The sequence below is a fragment of the Mobula hypostoma genome, chromosome 2 (assembly GCF_963921235.1).
Source record: "Mobula hypostoma chromosome 2, sMobHyp1.1, whole genome shotgun sequence".
NCBI lineage: Eukaryota > Metazoa > Chordata > Chondrichthyes > Myliobatiformes > Myliobatidae > Mobula > Mobula hypostoma.
Window position 1 is genome coordinate 139,806,389 of NC_086098.1, and position 25,069 is coordinate 139,831,457.

General features: G+C 42.9%; 1 protein-coding gene across 5 annotated transcripts in view; it reads right to left on the reverse strand.

Moving 5' to 3' along the window:
* The window catches only part of si:ch73-242m19.1 (uncharacterized), a 182,325-nt gene that overhangs the window by 129,188 nt on the left and 28,068 nt on the right, over nt 1-25,069 (reverse strand). For all 5 annotated transcript variants that reach the window (XR_010017039.1, XM_063040782.1, XM_063040783.1 and 2 more), the window contains 5 exons: nt 23,284-23,436; nt 19,584-19,685; nt 12,750-12,908; nt 7,519-7,631; nt 3,139-3,274 (listed from right to left, as the gene is read on the reverse strand). Coding sequence is in view for 4 of the 5 variants with exons in the window: in XM_063040782.1 (XP_062896852.1) it covers nt 3,139-3,274; nt 7,519-7,631; nt 12,750-12,908; nt 19,584-19,685; nt 23,284-23,436 (663 nt within the window). In the remaining variant the exon portion in view is untranslated. The remainder of the gene's footprint in view (nt 1-3,138; nt 3,275-7,518; nt 7,632-12,749; nt 12,909-19,583; nt 19,686-23,283; nt 23,437-25,069) is intronic.

Here is a 25,069-nt window from a genome sequence, read left to right on the forward strand (position 1 = left end):
ATCTCTTCTCCCTTCCCTGAACTAAGGAATAACATTTGCCAACTTCCAGTCCTCTGGTACTGCTCCTGAGAACTGGGAGGTTGCAAAGATCATCAGCAAGTGTGCAGCAATCTCTTCCCTCACTTCCCATGATAACCTGGGGTAGATCCCATCCTGAGGAATTTATCTATCCTAATGTTTTTCAAATTTCCAGCACATTCTCTATCTTATTGCTGACATGTTCCAACATATCAGCCTGTTTAACACTGTCCATTCATTTGTCAATGTCCCTCTCACTCAGCGAACACTGAAGTAAGATATTTATTCAGGGCCTTCCCTACCTCCTCTGACTCCAGGCATATGCTTCCTCTTTTATCTGTGATGAGTCCTACCCTCACTCTAGTCATCATCTTGTTCTTCACATACAAGTTGAATGCTTTGTGTTTTTTCCTTAATCCTACTTGCCAAGGCCTTTTCATGCCTCCTTCTAGCTCTCCTAAGTTTATTCTTTAGCTCCTTTCTGGCCACCTTGTAACTCTAGATCCCTGTCTGATCCTTGCTTCCTAAACCTTCCTAGGCTTTCTTCCTATTGAGATGTTCCCCATCTCTAGTCAACCATGGTTCCTTCCTTCACTCTACCATCCTTTCCCTGCCTTAAAAGGCAAGCTTATCTAGAACCCAATGGAAGTGGGTTCTCTTTAAACAACCTCTACAATTCTGTTGTGAATTGCCCCGAGTACATCCTTTTCCAGTTTATGCTCCCAAGTTCCTGCCTAATAGCATCATAATTTGTGTCTCTCCAAATTAAATACGTTCCTATACCATCTGCTCTAATCCCTGTCCAGTGCTAAGATAAAGGTCAGGAAATTGTGGTCACTGTCTCCAACATGCTCATGCACAGAGAGATCTGTCACCTAACCAGGTTCATTGCCTAGTACAAATCCAGTACAACTTCTCCTCTAGTCGCTCTGTCTACATATTGGGTCAGGAATCTGTCCTGGGCACACCTAACAAATTTCACTCCATTTAATCCTTTTGCATTAAGGAGGTGACAGTCAATATTAGGGATGTTATTTTTGTATCTTTTCAAAATCTCCCTCCCAATCTGCTGTCTCTGTTGCTATTGTGGGATGGGGATTCTGTAGGATGCTCCTAATAAGGTGGTTGCTCTCTTCCTGTTTCTGACTTCCACTCATACTGACTCAGTAGATGACCCCTCCAGGACATTCTCCCTTTCTGCAGCTGTGATAATATCGCTGATTAGCAATGATGCTCCGCCACCTCTTCTTTCTCCCTATTCCTTTAGAAACGTCTAAACCCTGGAACATCCAGCAGCCATTCCTCTCCTTGTGACAGCCAAGTCTCTGAAATGGCCACAACATTGCAGTTCCATGTGCTGACCCATGATCTGAATTCATCACCCTTGCTCCTGCATTGTAATAGGCAACCCATCCAAATGACTGCAAATAGGCCTTATCGACTGCCTATTCTTCCTCATGGACTCTTCTGCTGCTGCATCCACCTTTAAACCAACTACTCCATACTCTGACCTGTCACCATTGTTTCCATTCCCTTGCCAAACTGGTTTAAACTCTCTCCAACAGCTCTAGTAAACTCCTACAAGGATATTGCCCCTTTGCACCCCCACCCCCTGTTCGGACATAACCTGCCCCTTTTCTATAGGTCATACCTCCCCAAAAGAGGTCTCAGTAATCCACAAGCCTGAAAACATATCCCCTGCACCAATTCTACAGAAACACATTCATCTGCCGAATCTTCCTATCTTTACCCTCACTGCTGCATGGCACAGGCGGCAATTCAGTTTGATCCCTAGTGCCCTATATTCTCTGTTCAGGACCTCTTCCCTTTTCCTACCAATGACATTGGCATCGATTCGTACAATAATTTCTGACTGTTCACCCTCCCCTTTAAAAATGCTGTGGACCCATTCTGAGATGTTACTGACCCTGGGGGAGGAAGGAGGCAACAAGCCATCCAACAGTCTCATTCATGTCTACAGAATCTCCTGACTATTCCCATAACATTGAAAATCCCATCACCACCAGTCTCCTCTTCTCCCCTCTTCCCTTGTGAGCCTCAGAGCCGGACTTTTCATTCCAACATGTCGGTCCATGGCCTCCTCTACTGCTATGATGAGGTCACACTCAGTTCGGAGAAGCAACATCTTTAACTTCTGGTAATTTCTCCCCCCCCCCCACTCTTTTCTCTTCTTCTATTCCCCCTTATAGTTCCCATCTCACCTCTACTCTTCTCCTTACCTGCTCATCCCGTCCTTCTGGTGCCCCTCCACCTTTCTCCCATGGTCCACTGTCCTCTCCTATCAGATTCTTTCTTCTTCAGCCCTTTACCTCTTCCACCTATCATCTCCCAGCTTCTCACTTCATCCCACCCTCCCAATTAATCTGATTTCACCTATTGCATGCCATCTTGTACACCTTCCCCTTTCCCAGGCTTCTGATTCTTTCTGAAATCCCGATGAAGGGTCCCAGCCCAAACCGTTGACTGTCCATTCCTGTCTGTAGATGCTGTCCGACTTGCTGAGCTCCTCCTGCACTTTGTGTGTGTGTGTGTGTGTGTGTGTGTGTTGCTTAAAATTTTCAGCATCTGTGGAATCACGTGTTTATGAATTAATCACTTGCAAGCTAACGGCCAATCAGCCAATTTGAACAGTAGAAAACAAATGAACAGGGTTGGAAATCTGAATAAAATAAGAGAAAATACCTGCAATCCAACATAAGTTAATGCAATAAGCTACTGAAAGAAGTGACCCAATGAAGGATTCCATATTAAGTTTTAGTTTCTCTGTAAGGATCAGAAACATCGAATCTATTGTTTGCTGCAGAAACAAACTGCTGGGCCAGCAGGGGGGCGGTCGAGCTTTCAGGTCCAAACCATGCAGGGTCTCAACCCAAAACAACAGCCGTCCCTTTGCCTCCACAGATCCTGCTCAACCCACAGAGTTCCTTTTCTATTTACTTTCTGCTCCAGGTTCCAGCATCGGCAGTTCCCTAACTTCATTTGTTTTCTGGAGTTCTGCGCGAAGTGCACCAACAAAATGATGCAGAGCAGAGAAGTGCGGTTTGACACCTGAAAACGCTGAGTGCCGCACAAAAAATGTGAGCGTGGCAGTCCCGTTACCTGAAGCTCGCGGATCCTCAGGTGGCGTAGGAAGAGGAGGGACAGGTAGGCCCCCTGTGTCATCACAGGGTCTTTTCCATTCTCTTCACTCCCCTCGTCCAGTCCCAGCAGCTGCATGGCTCTGCTGTGGTTATAACTGAGCAAGAAGAGGATTAGAAAAAATGAGATATTTCCAACCACGCCTCCAGTGGCTACTGCAAACGATCATTGCACATATTTCCAACACAAGTGCAATTGCGAAGAAAGCATGGTAGCACCTCCACTTCCTTAGGAGTCTGGGGAGATTTGGCATAACATCTAAGACCTTGACAAACTTCTATCGCTGTGCAGTGGAGAGTGTATTGACTGGCTGCATCACAGCCTGGTATGAAAACACCAATGCCTTAGAACAGAAAATCCTACAAAAGGTGGTGGATTCGGCTCAGTACATTATAGGTAAAGCCCTCCCAACCATTGAGCACATATACATGAAATACTGTTGTAGGAAAACAGCATCCATCAGCAGAGATCCCCACCACTCAGGCCATGTTCCTTTCTCACTGCTGCCATCAGGTAGAAGGTTCAAGAGCAGTAACTACACCTCAATCATCAGGTTCTTGAACAAAGGGGATAACTACACTCACTTGCCCATCCATTGAGATGTTCCCACAACCAATGATCTCACTTTTAGGACTCTTTATCTTGTTATTTCATATTCTCGTTATTTATTGCTATTTATTTATATTTGCATTTGCAGTTTGTCGTCTTCTGCACTCTCACTGATCTTTCATTGATCCTGTTATAGTTACTATTCTATAGATTTGCCAAGTATGCCTGCGGGAAAATGAATCTCAGGGTTGTATATGATGACATACAATTATTTTGATAATAGCATTTACTTTGAACATTTTGCTCAATGCATGTCCTAACCCTTCCACTACCAGTACTAAGAGGTTGCGGTAGGAGACCCTAAGCAGAAGCAGGGACTCCAACAACACACTGAAGATGTCCTGTCCCCAAGAAGTTCATAACAACATTGACTTGTAGCAAAGCTAGTTTGTCAGCTGTCAAAGTTACAAGGTTTCTTACACTCAGATATTTAGATATTTGTAAACTATATAATAATTTGAGAGAGTGGAGGGGTAAAGGGGAGGTGGGAGGGTAGAGGGGCAGGGGGTGGGAGGAGATTGCCTATGTACAGAGGTCTCCAACAGCCCATCCACTGTTGGCGATGTTCTGTTTCTCCCATGATGCTCTGCCAGTTCTTTCTCCTGATTCACCTAATTGTATTTGCACTATGGGTTATCCTTGGGTAACAAAGGGGGCTCCTTTCTATAAGCATCCTTAAGTCAACTTCAACCGTAAGTCAGAAAACAAGACATATATATTAACCATACCTCCACAGTATTGTAATGAATAGCGTCAAAGACTGATATGAAAGAGTAATTATGAAAAGAGAGGAAATTAGTTCATCTGTTTGTACAAACAAATGTATATACATACATTGGACTCTTGAATTTAATAACATGGGAGCTCAAAAATAGTGAGTCAGTGAATCGGATGTTCATCACCCAGGAATGGTCTTTATTGTCCAGGAAGTTCTCACCGGCAGCTACTTAACTTCCGGCACTGCAGTTATTCTGCAGGAACTATTGCCATTTTCACCAAAAGTCAACACAAACTGCACTAAGTGATGGTTTATAACTCCTTTGGCACTAGCCCGGGCAAAACCCCCCATGGTAACACCTCCATTTTTAAGTGAAGGAGTTGAAGGTGGGAGGATTGAGTCTAAATGGTGTGGGCTCAGGAATACTGGGCATTATTCAAAAATTTTCAGATGACACATAACTCAGAAATGTGTTAAATAAAATAGTAGACTGCAGGGAGTTATTGACAGATGGGTGAAATTATCAGTCAAACTGCAGTTGAAATGTAATGTAGAAAAAAGTGAAGAGTTTCAGGAAGGATAAGGTACAGACTTTTAAGGTGTCGAGGGAGAGAGGCACACCAAAAGTAACAAATAATCTGCTGGAGGAACTCAGCAGGTCAAACAACTTCCATGGGTAGGGGGAAGAACATCGACAAAAACATCTAAATTTGCCGACAACACAACTATTGTTGGCGGAATTTCAGATGGTGGCAAGGAGGCATACAGGCATGAGATAGATCAGCTGGTTCAGTGGTGTCAGAACAACTTTGCACTCAACATCAGTAAGACTAAGGAATTGTTAGGGGAAGTCGAGGGAACACACCCCAGTCCTCACTGAGGGATCAGTTGCGGAAAGGGTGAGCACTTTCAAGTTCCTGCGTGTCAGCATCTCTGAAGATCTATCCTGGGCCTAAGATATTGAGGCAATTACAAAGGCGGCTCAACAGCGACTATATTTCACTAGGAGTTTGAGGCGACTTGGTAGGTCGCCAACGACTCTCGCAAGTTTTTAAACAGCGCATTCACGGTGGTTGCATCACTGTCTGGTATGGAGGGGCCGCTGCACGGGATCAGAAAAAGCTGCAGAAGGTGGTAAACTCAACCAGTTCCACCATGGGCAATGGCTTCCCCAGTCTCAAGGACATCTTCAAAAGGCAATGCCTCAAAAAGTCAGCATCCATCATTATGGACCCTCATTACTCAAGACATGCCCTTTTCTCATTGCTACCATCAAGCCAGTGGTACAGGAGCCTGAAGACCCACACTCAACCTTTCAGCTTCTTCCTCTCCACCATCAGATTTCTGAATGGACAATGAAGCCACTAACATTACCTTACCATGTTTTCCCCCCACCCCCTTCTATTTGCACTACCTATTTATTTTTATCGTAATTTATATATTTTTTAATTATTAGGTATTGCAATGTACTGCTGCTGTAAAACAATAAATCTCACAAAATGTGGCCGTGATATTAAACCTGATTCTGAATGTAAATGTCTTAGGTTGAAACCCTGCGTCAGAGACTTTCTTCTCCCAAGCTCTGCCAGACTTTGTATACACAAACCTTTCAAAGTGGCGGAAATAAGCACAATGTAAGCCATGTATTAAGACACAGAGCTCTAGGAATAGAACCTATCCTGGTGGTGGTGAATATAAAATTCCAAGTCAATTCATAATTGGTTTAGTATTGTCCCATACTAAGAGAGTGAAAACCCTTGTTTACCTGCAATGCAAACAGATTATTCCATAAATAAGCACTTTGAGATTGTACCAAAATAAGTATAATAGGTACAGAGAGAGTGCAGTGCAGGTAGACCAATTTTAAAAAAAGGGCCATGATTGAGAGATGAAGGGTGCATCTTCATTGTACAAGAGGTCTGATAAAAGTTTTATAATCCCAGGACTGAACCGTCCTTGAGGTGGTGGTGTATGATCTCAAGCTTGTGTGTCTACTACTCAATAGTGGGGAGGTGGGGAGAAGAGTGGCGGGGGGGATCTCCGACTGTGTTGGCTGTCTTCCTGAGGCAGACTAAGTGATATCTACTACTCAATATTGGGGGTGGGGGGTGGGGGGGGGAGGGGAGGAGAGTGGGAGGGATCTCTGACTGTGTTGACTGTCTTTCTGAGGCAGAGTAAGGTGAAAATTGAATCTTAATCTTCAAACACCAGGACATTGCTCTGTGATGACTGTTTGAGTCCAGTATGTGGAAGGCAGCTGTGCATTCCCAGTTAGTGTTGAAATGGGAACCTGGTCTTACTGCCTCACTTTTCTTAATATACAGTATTTCTGTTTTTGCACATTTTTAAAAATCTATTCAATATACGTAATTGATTTACTTATTTATTATTAATTTTTCTCTCTCTGCTAGATTATGTATTGCATTGAACTGCTGCTGCTAAGTTAACAAATTTCACGTCACGTGCCGGTGATAATAAACCTGATTCTGATTTAAAATGGATGATGAGTAACAGTTGGTTCCTTTGTAAATAGATTATCCAAGTTAAAAGTTTACTCAAAATGAATAGAGGAATACTTTTTTTGAAGAACTGAGTTATATTTTAAAGTGTATAAGTGCGTTATTAATAGTTATTATATCACTTTGGCTGCAAATGCTTTATATTCTGTGAAGGAGTCACAGATTCTATCCCTCTGCAATACATGGCTAGTAGTCTGAAAACAGACGCATTATTAAGTCACAGATACCAACAAGACAGCAGCATTCAAAATTATGGAAAGGGGTGACATAGCAAATTAGTTGCAAGTTCAGCACCCGGGGACACATTTAAAGTGATCACCCAAAGGACCAGAGATGACCTCAGGAAGCACTTCCTTAAAAGCAACATGTGTACACGTACATTAAACATGGAAGAGAGCATTTCACTGGAGGTCTTTCCATTACCAACTCCACCTCATACAACCTTCGTAAGTATTTAAAGAGAATAAAATAGCTGGTTTTGAGAATATTTCTCACCCTTCATCTCTGTTCTTTTTTGACGACGTATTGGCACACTTGTTAAGATTGACAGCACCCACATCCTCGTCACTGAAATCTACTGGTGAACCACTCTTCTGACGCCTCGGCTCCTGAGGAACAGAAAACAGATTAAACATGCAGTCTTCTCCAGTCTTCCCCTGCAGGTCGGCCAGCAGTTTTTTTGATCTTTGGCTTTACATTAACAGCACAATCGTCCCCACGCATTTATCTGTGGCAAGTGCCCAGCTATTGCTGGTGCTTGCTTTTTCTAGTTTAAAAAATACAGCCAGATTAAAAACACACGAGCAGAGGAGGGAAATCATATTGTTGCTGGTAGATTTGTTTTGATGATAGGTCACCTCCTATCTCACTACAGATGCTGCCCGACCTTTGGTAAAGTCTGTGTTTTACAGCCTCGGTGGAACTTTGATTTTTGATTTCTCCATTTGTTTGTGTATAGCAACATATTTTGCCTTTGTGCTTAGTTAGATGTGGCCTGTGGCCCAGTATGGTTAAAATAAAAGTATCAGAAGGAAGCTACGTTGAAAGCTGAAGTCCTCTTTGTGTTGTACACCATGAGTCGCCTCTGGAGGTGGGTGCATTCACCCTTCATTCTGTGCTGTCTTTGCTACAGTCATGGTTCCCAACCTTTTTCTGCGTGTGGCCCACTTGTGACTTTCATTTACCTCTGTGGCCCTCACCCTCCATAGTCTCTGCAAGTTGCTAAAGTTTTTTTTTTGGTTAACTGTATTAATTATTCTAACATACAGTAAATATTTATGTTATAGATATTAATATATGTTAAATAGAGTGCTATAGGTGCATATAAAAAGTATAAGTATCAGGGATTTATTGGACATGAGATGGTGATGCAGTGATGTGTTCTCACCTCTCTGCAGTTCAGCTATTTCTGCCAAGTGACCCTACCGCATAACTGCAGCCTTCATATCACATATTTTATATGTATTATAACATGCACAGGTCAGCGGAAGGCAAACGGAACCAGCCTCCTGCTGCATACTCGCTGACTGGCCTTGTTGCAGACAGCCCTGCCCAATCTTCAGTTTGTTCGTGATATTCATGACTGTTTTAATTCAATTACTACAACACAGCCCATGCCAGGCTTTCCATATTAATCCCCTTCTGATGAGGGTTTTGAGATAGGAAACTTGGGATCGTCTGGCAGTCTTTCAGTTGGAACTAGATCTGGGTGGATCCCTGCTAACCTGGACTGTAATTATCTATATCAAACTAATCAGAATCACTTGCTGGTGGAGCACATAGCAGGGTAGGTGTCCTGTTGGGTCTCGCCCATCTGCTCACTGCATAATCAGTGATCTGTGAGCGCATGTGGAGCAGGGCTCAGTGGGTCACCCAGCAGGGTGTGAATGGTAATTTGCTCATGGTCTGGCAGGAGCAGAGGTAACGATTGACATGCCGCACTCCTCCCGCCACCCCCACACACATACACACGCATAGTCTAAGCTGTTTACCTGCCTCATTTGCATCATCTAGCATATTGTTCCAATCACTTCATTGAAGGTTCCAATTAAATTACATATATTCATTTCTTTTTTATGTTTCTGTAATATTTCATTAAAACAATAAACTTCTCACAGTCCATTCAGAAACTCCTGCAGCCTCCAGTTTCTTGTTGCTTTTTCCTTGTGGCCCCTACGAAATCTGGCAAGGCTCCTTGGTGAGCCATATGGCCCACACTGAGAACCACTGAACTACAAGATGATGTCAGACATCATCTTCAGCTGAGAGAGAAATGCAGGGCCAAGCCAAGTTCCCAGCTCTGTGTGTGCATTAGAAACTGCCTACATAAAATTATCACTGTGCAACTATGGCCTTCTCACCTTCTCCTCATCCCACGACATTATTCTTCGCAGCATCCTCCCACACTTAGCCCCTGCCCTCAGAACACCTTCCAACCTACACGGTCTCATGGACTTCTTTACCCAGAGAGCAATTGAAACATGGCAAGCTGCTCTCACGGGATGTGATTCGGGCAACCGCCATGGTTACAGATATGGTTGGAAGTTCGTTTGGTAATGCGTGAGGAAAGAGTGAGCTGATGCGGTGAGCAGCTGTACGCAGGTGGCAACTTCACCTGAACCACATCCTCCAGCACAGGCCAGAGCTGAACGCTCATTTCCATCTGTAATTTCCACATTCAGCCTTTAATTACAGTAATTACAGCAGTCATTGTTAATTACAAGTTTGGACTCAGGAATTTAAATCAAATTTACAAAAAGGACCAATTCATGTGGCATTAAAATGGGGACTAGATCACAGATGATTATTGAGAATCAGATTTAATATCACTGCTATGTTACGAAATTTGTTGTTTTGCAGGGACAGTAGATAGCAATTATAGCAATACATAATTATAAAAACTATATATCACAATAAATGTATATAAACAATTAATTAAATACGTAGTGCAAAAAGAGAGAAAAAGTAGTGTATATGGGTTCATTGTCCGTTCTGAAAGCTGATGGCAGAGGCGAAGATATACTGTTCCGGAAATGTTGAGTGTGTGTTTTCAGGCTCCTGTACATCCTCCCTGATGGTAGCAATGAGAAGAGGGCATGTCCTGGGTGATGGGGGTCCTTAATGATGGATGCCACCTTTTTGAGACATCGCCTTTTGAAGATGTCCTTGATGCTGGGAAGGCCAATGTCCATGATGGAGCTGGCTGAGTTTTCCACCTTCTGCAGCTGATCCTGTGCAGTGGCCCCTCCACACCAGATGGCTTTGCAACCAGTTAGAATGCTCTCCACGGTCCATTTGTATAAATTTGCGAGCGTCCTTGGTGACCTACCAAGTTTTCTCAAGCTCCTAATGAAACATCGGCACTGTGGTGCCTTCTTTGGAATTGCATCAATATGTTGGGCCCAGAATAGATAGTCAGAGATGTTGACACATAGGAAGTTGAAACTGCTCACCCATTCCATTGATGATCCCTGGATGAGGACTGGTGTGTGTGTGTTCCCTTGACTTCCCTTCCTGAAGTCCACAATCAATTCCTTGGTCTTACCGACATTAAGTGCAATGTTGTTGTTGTTGCAGCACCACTCGACCAGCTGACCTAGCTCGCTCCTACCTGCCTCCTTGTCACCATCTGACATTCTGCCAACAGCTGTTGTGTCATTGGCAAATTTATAGACAGTGTTTGAGCTATGCCTAGCTACGCAGGTTATGGGTGAAGATTAAGTAAAGCAGTGGGCTAAGCATGCGTCCTTGAGGTGCACCACTGCTGATTGTCTGCAAGGAGGAAAAGTTATTTCCAATCCACATTGACTGGTCTACCAGTGAGGAAGTCAAGGATCCAGTTGCAGAGGCCTAAGTATTGGAGGCTGTTGATTAAAACTGTGGATACGATTGCGTTGAAGGCTGACATAGGTGTTGCTGTTGTCCAAAGCTGAGTGGAAAGCCAGTCAGATTACATCCACTATAGACGTATTGTGACGGCAGGCAAATTGCTTCACGTCCAGGTCTTTGTTTAAGTAGAAATTCCTTCTGACCATACCAGACATCTTAAAGCACTTCATCACAGTAGATGTGAGTGCCACTGGGCAACAGTCATTGAGGAAGCTCTCCCTGCTCTTATAGGGCACTGGTATGATTGTTGCCTTTTGAAGTAGGTGGAAACCTCTGACTGCAGCAATGAGAGATTGAAGATGTCCTTGAACACACCCACCAGTTGGTAGGAATGGTTAATGACCTCTAATTGCTGTACATTCCTAAAACTCTATAACTTAGAAACATAGAAACATAGAAAATAGGTGCAGGAGTAGGCCATTCGGCCCTTCGAGCCTGCACCGCCATTCAGTATGATCATGGCTGATCATCCAACTCAGAACCCTGCACCAGCCTTCCCTCCATACCCCCTGATCCCTTTAGCCACAAGGGCCATATCTAACTCCCTCTTAAATATAGCCAATGAACTGGCCTCAACTGTTTCCTGTGGCAGAGAATTCCACAGATTCACCTCTCTCTGTGTAAAGAAGTTTTTCCTAATCTCGGTCCTAAAAGGCTTCCCCTTTATCTTCAAACTGTGACCCCTCGTTCTGGACTTCCCCAACATCGGGAACAATCTTCCTGCATCTAGCCTGTCCAATCCCTTTAGGATTTTATACATTTCAATCAGATCCCCCCTCAATCTTCTAAATTCCAATGAGTACAAGCCCAGTTCATCCAGTCTTTCTTCATATGAAAGTCCTGCCATCCAAGGAATCAATCTGGTGAACCTTCTTTGTACTCCCTCTATGGCAAGGATGTCTTTCCTCAGATTAGGGGACCAAAACTGCACACAATACTCCAGGTGTGGTCTCACCAAGGCCTTGTACAACTGCAGTAGTACCTCCCTGCTCCTGTACTCGAATCCTCTTGCTATAAATGCCAGCATACCATTCGCCTTTTTCACCGCCTGCTGTACCTGCAGGCCCACTTTCAATGACTGGTGTATAATGACACCCAGGTCTCGTTGCACCTCCCCTTTTCCTAATCGGCCACCATTCAGATAATAATCTGTTTTCCTGCTTTTGCCACCAAAGTGGATAACTTCACATTTATCCACATTAAATTGCATCTGCCATGAATTTGCCCACTCACCTAACCTATCCAAGTCACTCTGCATCCTCTTAGCATCCTCCTCACAGCTAACACTGCCGCCCAGCTTCGTGTCATCCGCAAACTTGGAGATGTTGCATTTAATTCCCTCATCCAAGTCATTAATATATATTGTAAACAACTGGGGTCCCAGCACTGAGCCTTGCGGTACCCCACTAGTCACCGCCTGCCATTCTGAAAAGGTCCCGTTTATTCCCACTCTTTGCTTCCTGTCTGCCAACCAATTCTCTATCCACATCAATACCTTACCCCCAATACCATGTGCTTTAAGTTTGCACACTAATTTCCTGTGTGGGACCTTGTCAAAAGCCTTTTGAAAATCCAAATATACCACATCCACTGGTTCTCCCCTATCCACTCTACTAGTTACATCCTCAAAAAACTCTATGAGATTCGTCAGACATGATTTTCCTTTCACAAATCCATGCTGACTTTGTCCGATGATTTCACCGCTTTCCAAATGTGCTGTTATCACATCTTTGATAACTGACTCTAGCAGTTTCCCCACCACCACCGATGTTAGGCTAACATAACTGTGGGATGGGAATGGACTAAAGATGTCCCAGAGGGTTGCTTCAAACACTCACCTGATAAAGCTCGGCATTTCCATAGATTTTACTCCAGATGTGACTCGTGTTTTGACCCGAGGGATGTGAGGTAACAGCCAATGGCTGTATAGTGCTTGGCTCATGTACAGCCACAGCATGCTGACGAAGTACATCCATCACTCGCTCTGGGTCAGACACCTAGTCTCAAGCACACAGAAATTCAAAATTAATCAGGCTCACCATCTGCCCAAGAAAACTTCCCCTGTTAAAATTAACATCAGTAGGGTAATTGTTACTGTAAATTGCCTCCAGCACGCATAAAGGCTGAAGCATTTTTTCTTTCAGCCTCAGTTTCCTGCCTTCTCCTCAAATCCCTTCATGCCCTGACTAATCAAGAATTTATCAACCTCTGCCTTAAATATACATAAGGACTTGGCCTCCACAGCTTCCTGTGGTAATGAATTCCACAGATTCACCACTCTCTGCCTAAATAAATTCTTCCTCAGTTCTGTTCTAAAAGGACGCTCCTCTATTCTGAGGCTGTGTCCTCTGGTCTTAGACACTCCCACCATAGGAAACATCCTCTCCACATCCACTCTATCAAGGCCTTTCACCATTCAACAGGTTTCAATTAGGTCACCCCCCCCATTCTTCTGAATTCCAGTGAAAAAAGGCCCAGAGCCATCAATGCTCTTCATATGACAAGCCATTCAATCCTGAAATAATTTTTGTGAACTTCCTTTGAATCATCTCTAGATTCTTTCTAAGATAAGAGGCTCAAAACTGCTCACAGTATTCCAAGTCAGGCCTCACCAGTGCTTTATAAAGTCTCAACATTACATCCTTGCTTTTATATTCTAGTCCTCTTGAAATGAATGCTACATCACATTTGCCTTCCTCACCACAGACTCAACCTGCAAGTTAACCTTCAGGGAATCCTGCACAAGGACTCCTTTTGCACCTCAGATTTTTGCATTTCCTCTCCAGTTAGAAAACAGTCAACCCTTTCATTTCTTCTACCAAAGTGCATGACCATACATTTCCCAACACTGTGTTCTATCTGCCACTTCTTTGCCTCTTCTCCTAATCTGTCTAAGTCCTTCTGTAGCCTCTCAATTTCCTCAGAATTACCTGCCCTTCCGCCTATCTTTGTATCATCTGCAAACTTTGCAACAAAGTCACTAATTCCATCATCCAAATCATCGATATATAACATAAAAACAATCAGTCCCAACAGAGACCCCTGTGGAACACCACTAGTCACTGGCAACCAACCAGAAAAGGCTCCCTTTATTCCCACTCTTTGCCTCCTGCCAATCAGCCACTGCTATTCTATCCATACCAGAATATTTCCTGTAATACCATGAACTCTCTTATAGGGGAGCTGATGGTAATGTGGGAGCTAAATGGGATTAGAGTTGGATTAGGGCAAATGGATGCTGGATGACTGGCACTGGCTCGGTGGGTTGAAGAACCGGGATCCATGCTGCCTGACTCTATGGACAATGATTAGAAAAAATAACCATAGCTAAGGGTGGAGTGTGATGCCATTTTCACATTCAAACAGAATGGATGCTGGGATGCCCAAGTGCTACGTTGGAGATTATGGCTGCTTTCTGAAACACCCGAATCTGGTCTGTACTTTCACAATGAGTGAACACAGAGCTTGCCTAGCACTTTATAACACCGCACTTAGTGTGTTCAGTATAGTAATATGCCCTGTGGCAGTTGACATGAGCATTACTTCACCAAGCCATGTAAGGTGATAATGATATGGTGCTGTAGGCTCTACTGGCACTTTAATGGAGCACAGGGAGGGTGAGGGATCTGCTTTGAGGTGGCAACTCCACTAATTAAAGCACATCTACAAAAAGGAGAGGCCAACTCAGCGATTCTCAGAAAGCCAAAGGTAGAAACAGATGTTTTGGAGGGTTGCAGGTTTGGAGATTAGAGATAAGGGGAAAACAAAAAGCCACAGGGTTGGAATTTTGAAACTGGGATTTTGCTAACTGGGGGTCAGTGTGGGTCTACAGTTAAGTGTGGTGGTTGAATGGAAAAGTGCATGCTAGAGCAGAACGAGCAGTGTCTGTAATGATCTGAGTTTTACCGAACAGAAATGTGGGAGAACAACAATGTACATTTGAAAATAGTCGGTCCCAAAGGAAACAACTGCATGGATGAAGGTTTCAGCAGAGGATAAGGTTGGGACAGGAGGTGATGCCTGTGACATGGCACAGAGATACTGGCAGAAACTCACCTCGCAGTCAGATTTGAAGAATCAGGTCAATGCTCATGTTCTTGGTTGAAAAGTAAAGTCACTGGCCAGACAATCGAGATAGTAGCACAGTCCATAAATAATATCTGCATTCTTCCCATTGTCTATTGAGATTAACTCTACCATCCCTCTAACAATCAGAATTGCATTTTCTAACTTTATCTGACACATATCCATATTAAGTTACACACACAGAATGCTGGTGAACACAGCAGGCCAGGCAGCATCTATAGGAAGATGTACAGTTGACGTTTCAGGCCAAGACCCTTCGTCAGGACTAACTGAAGGAAGAGTTAGTAAGAGATTTGAAACTGGGAGGGGGAGGGGGAGATCCAAAATGATAGGAGAAGACAGGAGGGGGAGGGATGGAGCCAAGAGCTGGACAGGTGATTGGCTAATGGGATACAAGGCTGGAGAAGGAGGGTCATGGGACGGGAGGCCTAGGGAGAAAGAAAGGGGGAGGGGAGCCCAGAGGAAAATGGAGAACAGGTAAGGAGTTATTGTGAGAGGGACAGAGAGAGAGAAAAAAAGGGAAAAAATAATAAATAAATAAATAAAGGGATGGGGTAAGAAGGGGAGGAGGAGCATTAACGGAAGTTAGAGAAGTCAATTTTCATGCCATCAGGTTGGAGGCTACCCAGACGGAATATAAGGTGTTGTTCCTCCAACCTGAGTGTGGCTTCATCTTGGCAGTGGAGGAGGCCGTGGATTGACATATCAGAATGGGAATGGGATGTGGAATTAAAATGTGTGGCCACTGGGAGATCCTGCTTTCTCTGGCGGACAGAGCATAGGTGTTCAGCAAAACGATCTCCCAGTCTGCGTTGGGTCTCACCAATATATAAAAGGCCACATCGGGAGCACCGGACGCAGTATATCACCCCAGCCGACTCACAGGTGAAGTGTCGCCTCACCTGGAAGGACTGTCTGGGGCCCTGAATAGTGGTAAGGGAGGAAGTGTAAGGGCATGTGTAGCACTTGTTCCGCTTACAAGGATAAGTGCCAGGAGGGAGATCGGTTTCCACAATAAGTTACCTCAGACCTTAATTTATGAGAGTTATGTAATGATTCTTATAATTCTGCTTATCATAAAATCAAAGAAATCATCAAGTGCAAGAAAGCCGGTTTTCCAATGCCCGTACTTTAAGAGGACAGGTCAATCCTAACACCATTCCCACTCACATATTACCTTCGTCAACCCCTTTTTTAAAAAAAAATGCAGCTAGGTATGAGGTCCAATAAAAGGAAAGGTACGTCGCAACCGGAGTTTCTCCGGTTAGCGGACGATTTCCCTCCACGCCTTTCTGACGTAGTGGGGAACCGTGTTTGAGGCGAGTTACAGCAGTAGTTTGCCATTGCCTTCTGCCGGGTGAGTTTCCAAAGAGATCACCAGCTCGTAACCCAGCACAGGGAGCCAGCTGGATTTGAACTCAGGACCTTTCGTCCCGAAGTCCGATGCTGATGCCACTAAGCCACCAGCCGGGTCAAGCTCCAATCATAAGAGCAAAATTCGATAGCCTATTACCAACACCACAAAGCATAATCCAGACACAGACCTGAGGCCAAATTTGCACAACATTAAACCCAGGAGAAAACAAGCAAATCCAGAAAGAATATAAAGCAAACAACAGGAATTCTGCAGATGCTGGAAATTCAAGCAACACACATCAAAGTTGCTGGTGAACGCAGCAGGCCAGGCAGCATCTCTAGGAAGAGGTGCAGTCGACGTTTCAGGCCGAAACCCTTTGTCAGGACTAACTGAAGGAAGAGCGAGTAAGAGATTTGATAGTTGGAGGGGGAGGGGGAGATCCAAAAAGATTTTGGATTTATTAATATAGTACAATGCCAATGCTATGTGAATTAGCATCACCCAGACTTGGATTCTCCCTACAGCAAGCCTATGTTTTCAGTCCAGTTCAAAATGAGGAATAAATAGCTCTAAATTCAAGAAGAATTCAGATTAGTTCATGCCAAATCACTGTCACAAACGAATTTATTGTCTGCTAAATCCAGGGAAACAGCAACTCGTCTGGTCCTGAACCAATCACTGGCAAGATAGAAATTAAAATTATATTGTCCAAATGCAGTTGAACTTTGATACGCTTACAATGAAACCATGGATTCACAGATGTCATACTAACTTCCAAAATAAAATTGGCCTGTTACCATTGAAGAAAATTATAATCCATTGCCTCCAACAGGTATTTATTTATTTATCGATACAGCGTGGAGGAGGCCATTCTGGTCCTTTGAGCCACACTGCCCCAGCAACCCCAACAAATCCAATTACCCTTAACCCAAATACAGGACACTTAACTCTAACCTAATCACTGGGAAAATTACAATGACCAATTAACCTACCCAGTAGGTCTTTGGACTGTGGGAGGAAACCGGAGCACCTGGAGAAAACCCATGCGTTCCACGGGGAGGAAGTACAGACTCCTTACAGGACAGCGACTGAATTGAACTCCGAATTCTGGAACGCCGAGCTGTAATAGTGTCACTGGAAGAGCATCGCACTAACCGCCGTGCTACCATGTTTGTGTACAAGGCTTACAAATGGAAACAAAGATAATGTGGACTGCAGCAGGAAAATCAATGCCAATGATAAGGGATTTTCTCTATGGGCAGATGCAGAGAGGGAGAATTTAATCTGATCTCCTTACTTGTTCATAGTATCATCCACAACTTTGCACTAATATATTTTGTCCTCTCCCAGAGTGATCGATCTCTGTTAAGATTTTTGGAAACGCGTCTGCACCAGTTTTGAGCACATTCGCCTGCTTTCAGTTTAAGGAGGATGAAAAGAGAGTAGGGAGAAGATTTTACAGAATAGTTTCAGCAATTCAGGATTGCGGCTCCGCGGAGAGGCTGGAGAAGCTGTGGATGTTCTCCGTAGAGTGAGCAAACGCCCAAGAAAAGATGCAATGATGTTTAAAATTGTGAAGGCTTTGATTAGGGTAAATAAAGAGAAATTGTTCCCATTGGTTGAAGGACCAATAGCCAGGGGTCACAAATCTAAGATGATTGGCAAAAGAACCAGAAATGGTAGTGAAAGTACATCTTAATTTTGTTTTATGATTTGAGAGAGGCAGATGGACAATCTCACTAACTGTAATTCTCTGACACCTGGTGGTTCTTGACTACCACTTATGTTCACAATGGTCATAAACAAGATCAACACGCCTGAGTTCTGTATGAATCCTTTGGAAATGCTAACAGTGAGCAAATGTTGAGTTTAAAAAAAAGATACATTTAAAGAGCATTTCAACTATTCAAACAAAATGCTACTGACCTGTAACCGTGTGGTACATATGACTTATTTGCATACATGTGATGTGTCAAATCAATATGCAGTAAGTAATTTCAACAAGAAATGCAAGTGCGATATCTTGGATTGTATTTTTCCACCTGAAATGTGCATATCGGATAACAGTGAATTACTTAGGTTTTACTTGTGTGTGTTGCTTTGGATCTCTAGTATCTGCAGATTTTCTTGTGTTTGTGTTACTGGAGCTGTTTTTTTCCCATCTAACGCCCATGGCAAGTGCAATTTCCACTGTACCACTGAAAAATAATTCAAAATTGTGACTCTATAGCACTAAAATCAAATCAAACAGCTGACACAGGTACCAGGCTTAGTCTTGTTTGCTTAGGGATGAAAAGAGAGCCATATAAACCAAAGTAATCCACAGTGAGATGCTAAATGAAAACAAATCATAGAAATATCAGGAATGGGCCAGATGACCATCATTTAGATGGACAAGAGCAGCAGATGTTTGGTCACATGATTATGTCCAGCGCCACTCTCCCCCCGCCGCCCCCAAATCGCACATCAGCCCAGCTAAGATGTGGTTAACCGTCCCTTCATCGTCACTCACTCCAAATCTGATAACCTTGAGTTTTGTGTACATTTTCTGTCACCATATTAGAGGAAAGATGGGAATGCACTCTACGAAGCATAAACGACTGAAAATTGAAAGATTTTTCTTCCTGGGGTTGTGGCACAGCGCAAGTGGGGCAGAAGAGTGATGGCCGAGATATACAAAATTATGAGGTGCCTAGATAATCCAGATAAGAAGGGCTTACTTCCCATAGCAGATGGGTCAGGAGACCAGATTTTAAGTAATTGGTAGAAGGCTGACAGTGAAATAAGGAAAAATGCTATCACCCAGAAAGCATTAGGGCCACTCCCTGACAGGGCAACTGAGTTGCATCACCTTTAAAAAGTGCTGGAATGTGCACTTGAAGAGCTATCACCAACACGGTTCCAGACCCAGGGTTGGTAGCTGGGATTAGACTGATAGTTTTCTTTCAGTCAGCTTAGATATGATGGGCTGATGGCCTGTGTCATAGATTTTAGTTTTGATTTTTTTTTTAGTAGTAATCTATGTAAATCTTAACTATATGATCCTAGCGGTACTGGCTATAGAAAATGAGAAAGTGGTATGTGATAATTTGCATCATTATCATATTATCACCCTTTAAGCTTGCAGAATTTTGTTTACCACCAAGCCCCAGAAACATTTCCTACATTAAAAGGCATCACCAAGACCCAAGTCTCTTGCTGTAAGCTATCTGGTGCGAATGAGTTTTACCTGGAGGAACTGTGCCTGCAGTCTCAGAATTTCATCCAGGTACCTCTGCTGCTTCAGTTTGGTCAGGACTTTTTGCTGCCAAGGATCTTGTTTTGGTTTGATCTAATAAACAAAACACAAGCATTTCCATAAGACCATAAGATTTGGCCCATTGAGTCTGCTCTGCCATTTCATTATGGCTAATCCAATATTCCTCTCAACCCCAAACTCCTGCCTTCTCTACGTATCCCTTCATGCCCTGACCAATCAAGAATCTATAAACCTCTGTCTTAAATATACACAAGACTTGGCCTCCATAGCTCCTGTGGCAAAGAATTTCACAGATTCACCACTCTCTGGCTAAAGAAATTCCTCATCTCCATTCAAAAGGACGCCCCTCTATTCTGAGGCTGTGTCCTCTGATCTTAGACTCTCCACATCCACTCTATCAAGGCCTTTTACCATTCAATAGGTTTCAAAAGAGGTCATCCCTCAATCTTCATATGACAAGCCATTCAATCCTGGGACAATTTTTGTGAATTTCTCCAGTTTCAGCACATCCTTTCTAAGGTATAGGGCCCAAAACTGCTCACAATGCTCCAAGTGAGACCTCACCAGTGCTTTATAAAATCTCAACATTATATCATTGCTTTTATGTTCTACTTCTCTTGCACTTAATGGAGCCTACAGTAGAACTGCAACAAGTCTGTTTAATCTAACACAGGTGCACAAAAGCAATACTCACAATGGTGTGAACACACCTTGCTCTTGGATTACCAGTGCTAATGGAAATACTGTACAGAAGTTAGTCCCACGCAGAGTGAATAAAGGCGCTGATGTCCAATGAGTCTGCATAGCTGGCAAGTACCTATTTACTTTAATTTTTCTTTAATTTTCTTGCATCCCCATCATTTCCCCCTCAAATCTACCACTCAACTGCACACTAGGGGCAATTTTAACCTACCTGCCTGTCTTTGGAAATGTGAAAGGCAAACCACAGGGGCACAGGGAGAATGTACAAATTCCACTTAGCACCGGGGAGGGGATTGAACCCAAGTCACTGGAGCTTTGAATCAGCTGCTCTACTAATCATATCACCGTGCCATCCACAAACATCTACAACACTTGGTATTCCTAGGTAGTCTCCCATCTCAGTACCAATCAGGTTAGCTTCCAAGATCATGCACTTCCAGGCTAGAATGGCCTAGACCACAAGCTCCATGCAGAAGTAGAGCATGTGATCTGTGGACTGGAAGGACAACATGTGGAAAGGTAAAGAGAAAGGTCACAAAAATAACCCATTTCATCCAATCTTTGACTCAGCTGTTGGCTGCCGTTAAAAAAAAAATTCACGATCAGGCACCTTGCCTTCTTGCCGAGGAAGAAGCAAAGTTGTATCAGACACTGAATGCAGTACACATCTGCATACATTTAAACATACTGCACATCACATTATCAGAAGTACTATTGGAACTGTATTTTGTTTCTGCATGCTGTAACATTATACTGGGCTGGATGGTGAGGCAACCAATCTGTTAGCTTTCAGCAGCATGTGCACCAATCTGTACCGAGCATCCTTATCTGGGTACTTTAGCATGGAAACTTCAGAACTCCTCACCACAGAGTTCAGAGAAGTTTCACAATTTCTTGAACTGAAGAGTTGTTTGCTGACCCCTGGCTTCTGACCTGTCACAGTTGTGAAAATAGTTTAAAAAAAAAGAAGTTGCTTTTTAAAAACTTGATATTTTAAGTGCTGAAATTCTGAGGCTAGAACAGAGTGCTGGAGAAGCTGAGCGGGTCAGCCAGGATCTGTGGAAAGATGAACTGTGTTTCAGGTCCTGGACCTGGGATTCCCAACCTGGGGTCCATTGACCTCTCAGTTAATGGTAGGGGTCGATGATAATAACCTGAGGTCCATTGACCTCCCGGTTAATGGTAGGGGTCGATGGGACGAGAAAGGTTGGGAATACCTGTTCTGGTCACATCGTCAGAAAGAGGAAAGAGAGAAAACAAGATAACTACCAGCACTAAGAAAGGTTGGGGAGGAAGTAGGTGGAACAAAGGGAATATTTCTTAGGACGAGACTAAATAAGTATATGTATCATTTACTCTGAATTAAATTGTACTTCTCTGCCGGCGTATTGTACTGTTAATACCAAAGCAGTGGTACGCGTGTAGCAGGCCTGACTATACTAGTTGAAAAAAATCCCAAAATGATGTTGGTTAGAAATAACCTGTTCTGGTTCAGAAAGAAAAAGATAAGTAAGTTATGTAAAGAGAATTTGACATTGAGCCTGGAAAGCTACATTGTGGCCAGACAGAGATAAGGTGTTGTTGCCCATGTTAGCATCTTAACAGTGTAAAACAGCGTACAGGAGTGACTCTGAGCTTCGATTACTTGTCACTTTAATTTCCCATCCCACCCCTAATCTCTGATCTATCTGCTTAGGGCTTCCTATAATGTACAATGGAGCTTCTTTATTTCTCTTTTTTCAAATTAGTAATGGGCTTTAAATAGATTTATTCATTATATTTTTTTGTTTTGCACTTTTTAACTAATTTAAAATAAATCCCAACTCATTTTAAACAGCTCTGATCATCAGCGATACTTGATCAAGAGTGAAAGAGGACACAACATGAACTGTCCAAGCCTGTTATACATGATAAATATAGAAAAATAAACCACATCACAGTAAGTATATATGTATATTACATAGTTAAATTAAAATTAGTGCAAAAACAGAAATTTTTAAAAAAGTGGTGAGGTAGTGTTCATGAGCTGAATGTCCATTTAGAAATTGGATAGGAGAGGAGAAGAAACTATTCCTGAATTGCTAAGTGTGAACCTTCGGATTTCTATACCTCCCTCCTGATGGTAACAGTGAAAAGAGGGCACATCCTGGGTGGTGGACACCAGCTTTCTGAGGCACCGCTCTTTGAAGATGTCTTGGATACCATGGAGGCTAGTACCCTCGATGGAGCTGATTAATTTTACAACATTCTGCAGCTAATATCGATCCTGTGCAGTAGCCCCATTCAAGATGGTGATGCAGCCAGTAAGAATGCTCTCCACGGTATATCTGCAGAAGTTTTTTGAGGTGACAAACCAAATCTCCTTTAACCTTAAACTGCTTTAAGGTTAAAAATGTCAACATCACTGCAAGTGATTTAATGATTAAGTTGATGAACAACAGGTGTACTGTAGTCCTGATACAGGACCTTGACCCAAAATTCTTCCCTCCCCCCCCCCCATACCCACAGATGCTGTTCAACCCAGTCAATTCCTTCAGCATATTGCTTGTAGCCACACTGCAATCTGTAACCCTCTCCCCAATGATGGGATATGCTTCTCTTTTCAGTAATTAGCTTCCAATCACAGGATACAATAAATTGGTGCAAAAAAATTATCCTAGCTGTCAACTGCAATGTAGAATAACACATGAAGGTCTGACAAATTGTTCGGCTAACTCCACAATTGAAGATTGTGTTTGGGAGAGCCAAACCATCATTTTAATGACATTACAAAATGGAAGAGCAAATTTTAGCCCCTAGTTTCTTTTACTGAAAGACAATAGTAAAGTTCAAAAGTTTTGCTTAAATGCACAAGCTTTCAAATTTGAAAATACTTAAACCATTCAAATTTGCAAGCTTCTTTGGTGGGATTTAATTACTCATCCAGACACATAACCACTACATCATTGTACTCCACAGTTTGCCATACCTTTAAAAAGGGGATCCAATGTGCTTCTTTCTTCAGAGTCATGCTTGGGCCTTTCATTCCCCAGTGTTCGAGTCCAGGCTCAAAAGCATCATATACTGGGAAGGTCTTCATGGTTTCCTCTTTGCTAAAAATGCTTCTGAATTTTCGAATCACCTAACATAGTGAAGATTAAAGCCACCTAAAATATTAAAGAGTCCATCCATTGTAAAGCAGAGAGAATATTTCCAAACAGAAAATGTTTTATTTTGGTGATAATTCTGCCGAGAAACCTAGATCCATCAGCAAGGAACCAATACTTGGAACTTAAACTTTGCAAGTGGTCCTCCTGCTGAAAGGTTCTCCTTTCTACTGGAGACCCAAAGCTGTACACAGTATTATATAATCTTAAAAACACCCTGTACAAATTTTTTCACTGATGAAGGGCCTCAGCTGAAAACATCGACTGTTTATTCCTCTCCTTAGATACTGCCTAACCTTGAGTTCCTCCAGCACCTTGTGTGTGTTTCTTTAGATTTCCAGCTTCTGCATAATCCCCGTGCTCAAATTTACTACTTCTTACCATCTATTTTCAATTCCTAAATTTACAGATCTCCAAATGATTAAGATTGCAGACTAGCTGAACACATACTTTCAAGAGATACAGGATCACATTGGTGGGTGGACTATGCTCATTGCACACCTTGACAAAAAAAAATGTACAACTTCATTTTTCACAATCCTCCCAGTATGAAAATTTTGGGCAGTTTCTCTGTAGTAAGCTTGCCCAAGTTAGAAGAAATATCAACTTGGAAAGCCTCAACTAACTCCATCATAAAATGACTAAAATTATTTAAGAGTCACTTCAGCCACACTTTCAAACTAAAACTGTCAAACACAAAATGCTGGAGGAACTCAGCAGACCAGGCAACATCTATGGAAAAAAAAAAGTACAGTTGACGTTTCGGGTCGAGACACTTCAGCAATGTGTGTGTGTTGCTTGGATTTACAGCATCTGCATTTCTTGTTTTTAAAACTATCCAAGTCCCTTTAACAAAATATAGTCTTCAAGTTTAAGATATTCAGAAACATACACAAATCTTCAAAAACTTTGAAAAGGGTTAAAAACATTAAAAATTAAAATAGAAAATGGAATTAATGGAGGATTTGTGTAAACAAGAAGTTGAGAGTTACTGTGGACTCAATGGGCAATTATTATATTTATTCAAGAGATGTGGGCTTCAAAGTCTGAACCAGCATTTAATTTCCCATTTCTAAGTTGCCCTTCAGAAGGTGGTGGCAAGCTGACGTCTTGTGCAGTTGCAGTCCCTGAGGTGCGAGTTGTATGGGAAGGAGCTCCAGTATTCTGACCCAGTGACAATGAACAACCGTCAGGATGGGGTGCGGCTTGGAGGGCAACTTCCAGGTAGTGGTGGTTCCCTGCCTTGCTGCTTGCATCCTTCTAGATGGCAAAGGTTACTGGTTTGGAAGGTGCTGTCTTAGGGATACTGGTGAGTTGCTCCAGTGTATCCTGTAGATAGTACAAACTACTTCTGTGTTGTTGTTGCTCAGAGTCGTCAAATGCTCGTGGACGGGGTGCCCATCAAGCAGGCTGCTATGCTCGTGGGTGGAAGCAGCACTCATTCGGGCAAGTGGAGGGCATTCCATCACACTACTGGCTGAAGTTTTGTAGATTGTGAACAGATTTTGGGAAGTTAAGAGGTGAGTTACTCTCCACAAGATTTCCAGTCACTAACCATCTCTTGTAGCTACTTTGTACACTTGCAATTTTCCAGCCCTACAGAGCCAT